At 54.2% G+C, this 7,390-nt stretch overlaps 1 protein-coding gene across 1 annotated transcript; it reads right to left on the minus strand.

Annotated features, from left to right (window-relative positions):
- Positions 1–3,178: 3,178 nt before the first annotated feature.
- Positions 3,179–5,529, minus strand: HAND2 (heart and neural crest derivatives expressed 2; the record flags this gene model as incomplete). The annotated part of the gene is made up of 2 exons (XM_082051806.1): positions 3,179–3,931; positions 4,975–5,529. The coding sequence occupies 2 exons, from the start codon at positions 5,527–5,529 to the stop codon at positions 3,833–3,835; spliced, it is 654 nt and encodes a 217-aa protein (XP_081907932.1). The 3' UTR covers positions 3,179–3,832.
- Between the last annotated feature and the right edge of the window lie 1,861 nt (positions 5,530–7,390).

The raw sequence follows: 7,390 nt of genomic DNA on the forward strand, positions 1-7,390 counted from the left end.
AGCCCCTCGTTACAGCAGAGGGGATTATGTCTGCAGGCAGACGGAATGCATTTCCTTCCCATCGCTACTTGGAGGTTTCTTCTGGGTGTATTTGTGAGTCGCTAGGCGAGTATGTGTGAAAAGGGAGGATTAAGGTTAGGTTTCCAAGCGCAAAAGGAGTATATTTTGCGTAGAGGTTTTATTATTAACCTTCTCCGCCCGCTCCCCGCCCACCTTTCAAGCTCACGTTGTCTCCATGGCATCCCGTGGCCGTGTTTATATCCTTACAGTTGCCCGCGGATGTATCGGCTCTTGTTCTAGGGGTGTCTGCGGATTGGACGGAGAGGCCCTGTTACACGTCTTTGACAACGATAGCAAATTAGCACTAATTATTGCCATAATCTTTTGATGCAGAGAAGAGCTCCTGGGAATGAGGGGGTGAAAAGAAGCCCGTATCACAAACAAAACGAACAAAAAAGCCCTACCACAGTCTATCTTCTCCTCTTGCAGGAATGCAGGCATGCCATGCACGTCCGACAGCAACGACGGCCTGTAAAACAACCCCAAGAGCAGGACTGGGGATTCCGCCGGGGTCCTTCACGTTGCAGGGAGCCCCTCAAAATCTAACACTGCTAGCGGCTGCCTGGTCTCACCGCCGGCGGCTCCTCACTGCCTCCGAGGTCCCCAAAACCGCGACGAGCTCTAAAATACCACATTGTTTTTGCCTAAACCGGTCACCCTCGGGGGACACGCCGCAGCCGGGGAGGTCCTAGCCTACTTCCCTGCGGGGGAGTGGCTGCCGTGTTTCGGGCATGCAGCCGGGCCTGCACCCTGGGGAGCCGAGGGGACACTTCCTGAGAGGGCAGGGGAGACGGAGTGTCACCCGGGGGAGTTGCTGTTTCTCTTCAAGGAGAAGAAAAAAAATGTTATTTTCTCTTGAGGCAGCGCAGAGAGTCTTACTCTCCACGCCATGAAAAAAGGCGACAGGCTAAAATATTAGTAAATTTGGGTCATGAGTCCGTCTGTGGGGACATGGCTTCAACTAGCAGGCGGCACTACACCGGCCCCCTGTGCTCTCCTCTCCTTCTTCCTTTCACTCGCACAGCGCAGAGAAATGCTACAGACAGAGGTGACAGGCTGCCATTCCTCCTCCTACGTGCCTTTCGCCTCTGAAAAAAAGCTCCCAAAAATGTTTTGGCCTCGAGAAATTACCGGGCAGGACACCGGGGCGGCGATGCCCCCGGGTGCGGGCAGGGCGCTGGCGCAGCGCTCCGCTGTTATCAGGCCTCGGCTCCGCTGGCGGAGAGCTGGGGCCAAGGCGCTGACATCCCCGTCTACCATCAATTTACCTTCTGCTTCCCCATTTAGCTTTTAACGTCAAAACCTACATTTTTGTCGGCTCCGGCCTGTCTAGGGTTCTTGTGATTTAGCTGTGGGAATGACTGCTGCTGAGAAAATAGCAACATCCTCATTAGCGAGCAATTAAAAGAGATCATCCTTAGCGGATTCAGAGGAACTCACGATTCTAAGAAATTAACGTTTCAAAAAAGAAAAATTATTGATGGGGAAATATCGGAGAGGCGATTCTCCAGGCAGCGGGGCCAGGGACCGGAGGCCGGCTCCGCACCCCGGCTCCACCGCGCATCCCCCGGGGGAGCTGCAGCCCAACGACTTGGTCAAGGGAATACACAACATCTGCACGGAGGCTTCCCGGGACCGCAGCCCTTACAGCCATTGCTCGTCCCCCCCCCCCACCTTTTTTTTTTTCCGTCCCGTAAAAAAAAAAAAAAAAAGAAGTTTGTGCGGGGAGGGAGTGCGAGATGCTCCAGTTTATCAGCTGGGCAAGCAGGCAAGGAAAAGCAAACAAGGGGAGAGATACTTCTCTCCTAGTGTTATAAACAAAGGCAAGTGTCTGTAAACACAGACCCACGCCGGAGCGCAGAGCAGGGCTGCCTGACCCGACTGGAGGGAGGGCACACCACTTTTGTCTGGTTGTTGTAACCCTGCAACCTCCCCACTGTCAGCAGGGGCGGCGAAACGTCGTAGGGGCTCCCTTATCTTTTTATGGGCAATTGCACATCTACCTACGCTTAGTGCCGGGTCTCGTCGGGAGCCACTTCCTCAGGCGCGGCGGCAGGGGAAGGTAAGCAGGTATGCAGCTCTACACCTGGAGAGAGAGCCAGCTTGGTTTAAGTTTAGATGATTTAAATAAGGGTTTAAAATACGAGCCAGAATTTTGTTATGGAAAACGTGGAAAACCTCGCGCTTAACCGGTATTTGCCAAAAATAAGTGGAGCAGATTCTTTATGTAAAAAGCTTGATTTTTTTCCCTTGTCTGCCTACGATATAGAGGGATGCCACGGATTTCCCAGTGCTTAACGTCTGCAGCTCGCCCGGTCACCAGGGAGCAAAAAAGCCACCGGTCTGGCACCGGGACCCTGGTAAAGGAGTCGGAGCGAGAGATAACTGCGCAGATATAAGGAAAGAGAGACCATACTGGGGAAGCAGATGAACTATTAAGAAGACTCAGAGCTCGGGCTGGTGCATTCTGCAGTTTGGAAAAAAAAAAAAAAATGCTGGCTGTGGCGGACTGGAAACGTGCAACCCAGGAGAGTTTTGGGAACCACAAAGTTAATATTGAGTTCACCATAGCTCATTGTAAATCTTGCATATCCCCCACGCCCCGCAAATCCCTTTCCTTGTTCGCTCTTTATTCCTTGACGTAAAATTACCTGCTACATAATCACTCCGAGCAAAGCTCTCCGGCCTCCCTCGCCTGCCTCCAGCATCCCTCCAGGGAAGCCGCCCTCACAGGGCCACCCCCGCCGCCCGGCCCCGCTCCGGGTTCGGCTCCCGTCAGCGCCTGGCACCGCTACCGCCCGGGCTTCGGCGGCAAGAAAACCGCGCATCTCTACGATTTCTGATCCGCTCGGGGTTTGCACCCTTGTCCGTTTCCCGTTAGCAGTCGGTCTCCTACATGGAGAACACCACCACAAGGAATTCCTATTCAGCGGAACTCCTGCTTTCTGTTCAACACTCACGGGGCTGGCGAGATCCCTCCCTCTACCCCTCCTTTCGCTCAGTCACTTGTTTAAAAATAAACTTAGGAGCCATCTTTATAATTTAGTTTACTTCCGAATATTTTAAATATTATGAAAAAAAGCCATAAACAACGCTGTTATTCAAAACATTTTGAGGTATAAAACATAAAAAGATTTAGGTTTTCTTTTTCTTTTTTTTCTTTCATTTTTTCTTTTTTTTTTTTCCCTTTTTCTTTTGTTTTGTAAAAAACACACACAGTGGTTTATTGAGTACTTACAACGTTTACACCTTCAATATTAATTCGATTCCACTTTTTCCCTTACGGACGGAAGTGCACATAACCAATAACTGTTGAAAACATCTTCATATACTGAACGACCACAACGAAATTACGACACTAAATACCGAGTCAACCGAAACATTGGTGCAACTGCTTCTGTTGAAATATAACTTTATAATCCCATGAATATTTATATCCAAAAGGCCAAGTATTAAAGATACACTTCACATACACACTAATGCCAGGGAGGGATTTTTTTTTTTCTTTTCCTTTTCTATGGTTCTGTTTTCCCCCTGTGTTTTATACATAGCAAATAACATTCACGAAACTATTAGAGACATTACCCCTTACCAAGCTGGAGTTTCCTCTTCATATATGGAATGCTTTTTCCCTCTCCTTCAAATATCCACATTTTGGGGGGTTGGGGAAGAAATTGCACATAAATAAACTGGACGATTCCAAATACAATGAGTCCTCAGAGGAGAGCTCGCTACCGAGAATAAGAGGACGGCTCCTCCAGTCCTGCCATGCTCATTGCTTGAGCTCCAAAGCCCAGACATGCTGCGGCCAGCCAGTCCTCCCTTTGGTTTTCTTATCGTTGCTGCTAACTGTGCTTTTCAAGATTTCGTTCTGAAGAGACAGAATGAGAAAGGACAGAAAAAAGAGATAGAAAAAAAAAACAAGGGAGGGGAGGAAAAAAAAACGTTAGAGATATTCTTCGCCTTTGTAGGTCGCCTCTGCCCTTCCCTGTGAGACCGAAAACTACGAGGAGACATGGGCTCCTGCCGAGGCCTCCGGGCTGCAGGAGACAAAGCGGGGCGGCCTCCGCAGGTTCTCGCCGCGGGCGAAGCCGCCGCCCGTGAGAGCTGTGCCGAGCCCCGCTCCGCGCCACCATCGCTGCCCTTCCACAACCGAACCCAGGGCTCAGAGGCACGGGGAGCGGGCTGGAGGCCGAGCGGCGCCAGCCATCTGCGGGGAGATGGGGATTATCATAAGATCCGCGCTAAGCCATCCCCTCCCGGGCTCCGGGAAGGAGATGGGCACAGGCACGTACGGGACCAAAACATCGGGCCTGCGGCCACCGAAATCAGCGACAATATCGCCCGAAGAGCGTCGTTGGGCCTACACGAATTTGGGCTTGCGCTGCCTCGCCAAAGCTGACTCTTCCCGTTAAAAGTCAAAAAAGTTCAAGCGCAGAGCGCACGAGCAGGAAAGTCCCGCGCTGCGAACCTATTAATTGCCGATGGTTTAAAGCCCGGCTGGGTTTAGCAGGTAACCGCGCCTTTACCCTTAATTAAAAGAGGGGAGGCTTGTCTCTGGAGGGATCACAGTCTGCGATCCGAGACAACCCCAAGCCCGGGAACGGACCCCCGCGGGGGCCCTACTGTCACGACGTTTCCCCCGCGACTGCTCGCAGCCGCCTGGCCGGATCCGGGCACGCTGCGTCGGCCGCCTGGGGCTGTACACTGTCCCACTCTCGGCCCTCAGGTATGTCAAAGGACGGCTGGGACCGAGATGTCCCCTGTGGACATCAGCCGGCGACCCGACCCAGCCGAGCGCCGGGTGTGCGGGGATGGGGCCCAGGCGGGCGGCCGAGCAGCCTCCCCTCTGTGGCCCCCTCCGCCCTTTCCCGTCCCCTCCCGCCCCGTCCCGTCGCTTCCCGGAGCACTGACCAGCTCTTTCTTCCTCTTCTCCTCCTTCACGTCTGTCTTCTTGATCTCTGCCTTGAAGGCCTCCGCCTCCCCGTTCTGGTCATCCTTCGCCAGCAGGTCCATGAGGTAGGCGATGTAGCTGGTGGCCAGGCGGAGGGTTTTGATCTTGGAGAGCTTGGTGTCGGCGGGAACGTTGGGGATGCATTCCCGCAGCTCCGCGAAGGCGCTGTTGATGCTCTGAGTCCTGCGCCGCTCCTTGCGGTTCGCCGTGCCCCTGCGCTTCACCGGCCGGGGTCCCCCGAGCCCGGGCGGGCCGTTCCCGGGCGGCACCCCCCCGTAATGGGAGTGGTCCATACCCGGCGCCCCGTTGGCGTACTCGGGGCTGTAGGACAGAGCCATGCTGTAGTCGGGGGGGGACATCTCCGGGTGGCTGCTGATGAGCCAGCCGTGGAAGTAGGGGTTCTCCTCGTGGCCGCAGCGGGTGGCGGCAGCGGCGGCGGCAGCGGCGGCGGCGGCGAAAGGGTAGCCCTCATGGTGCACCACCGGGTGGTGGGGAAAGCCGCCCACTAGACTCATCCCCGCTCCCTAGCGCACCCCCCACCCGCCCCCCGAGCCCCAAAACAACGGTTTCCCCTCCCCGCCCGCCCCCACCCCCCGCCGCACCGGCGGGAGATGCTCCCCACCGCTCACCCCTCAGCACTGCCCCGCTGCCCGCTGCATCTCCATAGGGCGCTGCTGCAGAGTCCCCGCGGGTGCCCGAGAGATCCCCCCTCCCCAGACGCCGCAGACGCCGCTCATGCGTTGTGCCTCCACCTCCTCCTCCTCGCCCGGGGCCGGGTCTTCGGGGAAGCGCGCACAGGAAAAAAAAAATGCTATGGAGAGCAGTCGACCAAAACAAAATGGCTTGGCTTCTCAGCCCGGGATCTTCCTCGTCTCTTGCTTCCCTCCGCTCTCGCCAAGTCCGCCGCGGCCCGGACGGGTGGTACTTACACGCGGCCCCCCTCCATGCGGCCCCGGCTCGGGGAGGGCGGGTGGCGCTTCCCTCTGCCCTGCGCGGCGGGGGCCGTCAGTGCTGGGAGGGCGCAAGCATCCCTGCCCGCCGCGCCACGGGGGTCAGCGCCCCGGCTTTTCTCTGGGGCATCCGCGCCGCTCGGCCGGGAGCGGCGGCGGCGGCGGGCGGCGGTAGGCGGTGGTGGGGCTCGGCGCGGCGCGGGGCACTGGCAGGGCTCCCCGGCACGATCTCCATGTACAGCTACATGTTTAGGGCCGCTCGGGTTAATATATGTCGTCAGAAGCGGCGGCCGCCAATGGCTGGCGGCGGAGGCGGGGTCCGCCGCCCTCCGCAGTAAAACTTTTTGATGTTCGCCTTGCTAATTGCCGAGCTCCTCTTTTAGGATTGGCTGTCCCTCCGTATCCATAATGTAATTAAAACAAGGGGGGAAAAATTATCATGGAGGCAGAGGTTAATGCAAGTGTTTAGCAGATGCCTTACTGTAAAATCTGCATTTAAAAAAAACCCCTAACAAACAAAAATCCAACAATCTCATTAAAACTTAAATATCGGATAATCTCAAACCAGGTACAGTATGGATCCAAGGAATTTCTTGGCAAAAATCTATGTGAGAGCTTGATACCCTCCGAGGTTGCTTTTACAAAGTGCTTTATGCCGGTGCGATAGAGGAACAAAATTCGGAGGGCACTTCACCGCTTGCCCGGTGCGACGGACATGCCCCAGCAGCGCTCCGGCTTATACTTTTATTGCTGTTTTAATATACACAAAGAGATCACTAGTTTCCGTGAGGATGGAGACGAAGTTTTTCTGCCTTGTTTATCACCGGGCTTGCGATCCCAGTTAGGAAAGGCTGGCTCCGGCTTCGCCGCTGCTGACTTGCCGAGGGACCCGAGAGCTCAGGGTTTGGCCAGGGACGGTATTTTCTTCCAGAAAGAATTGCTTTGAAACACTAACAATAAACCCGACTCTAACTGATTCTCTTCCAGCTTGCTGCCTGCGCCTACGCACCTCGACCAGTATTCACTCGACTCACTTATGCTCCTGAAATCAGTTTCATGCTTGTTTAACTGGTCTGATCGGTAAGTAACCGAATATTTTTTACAGCATGTTCAGAGCTTATTTTCTAGCTTTTACTAACAAATATATAAATATTTCTCTGCATTCCTGCTTCTGCAATAAAAACAAAACACAAAAAAAGGATCAGCATCTGCGGAAAGCAGGTTTAGTTATCGAAAGGGAATAGTTAAACGTTTGTTTTAACTGCCAGGCCAGGAGGAAATCTCCCGTCGCTATTTAGGTGTTTTGCTTTGGTAAGCTTGAAGACATTACAAAGGGTAAATGTATCTCAGGTTGTAATTCATAGATAACTTGGAGGCGAGACGAATTGTCGTCATCTTCAAATGGAGCCGAGCATTACTAAATAGC

This window comes from Streptopelia decaocto (genome assembly GCF_964273445.1).
Source record: "Streptopelia decaocto genome assembly, chromosome: 4".
Lineage (NCBI taxonomy): Eukaryota > Metazoa > Chordata > Aves > Columbiformes > Columbidae > Streptopelia > Streptopelia decaocto.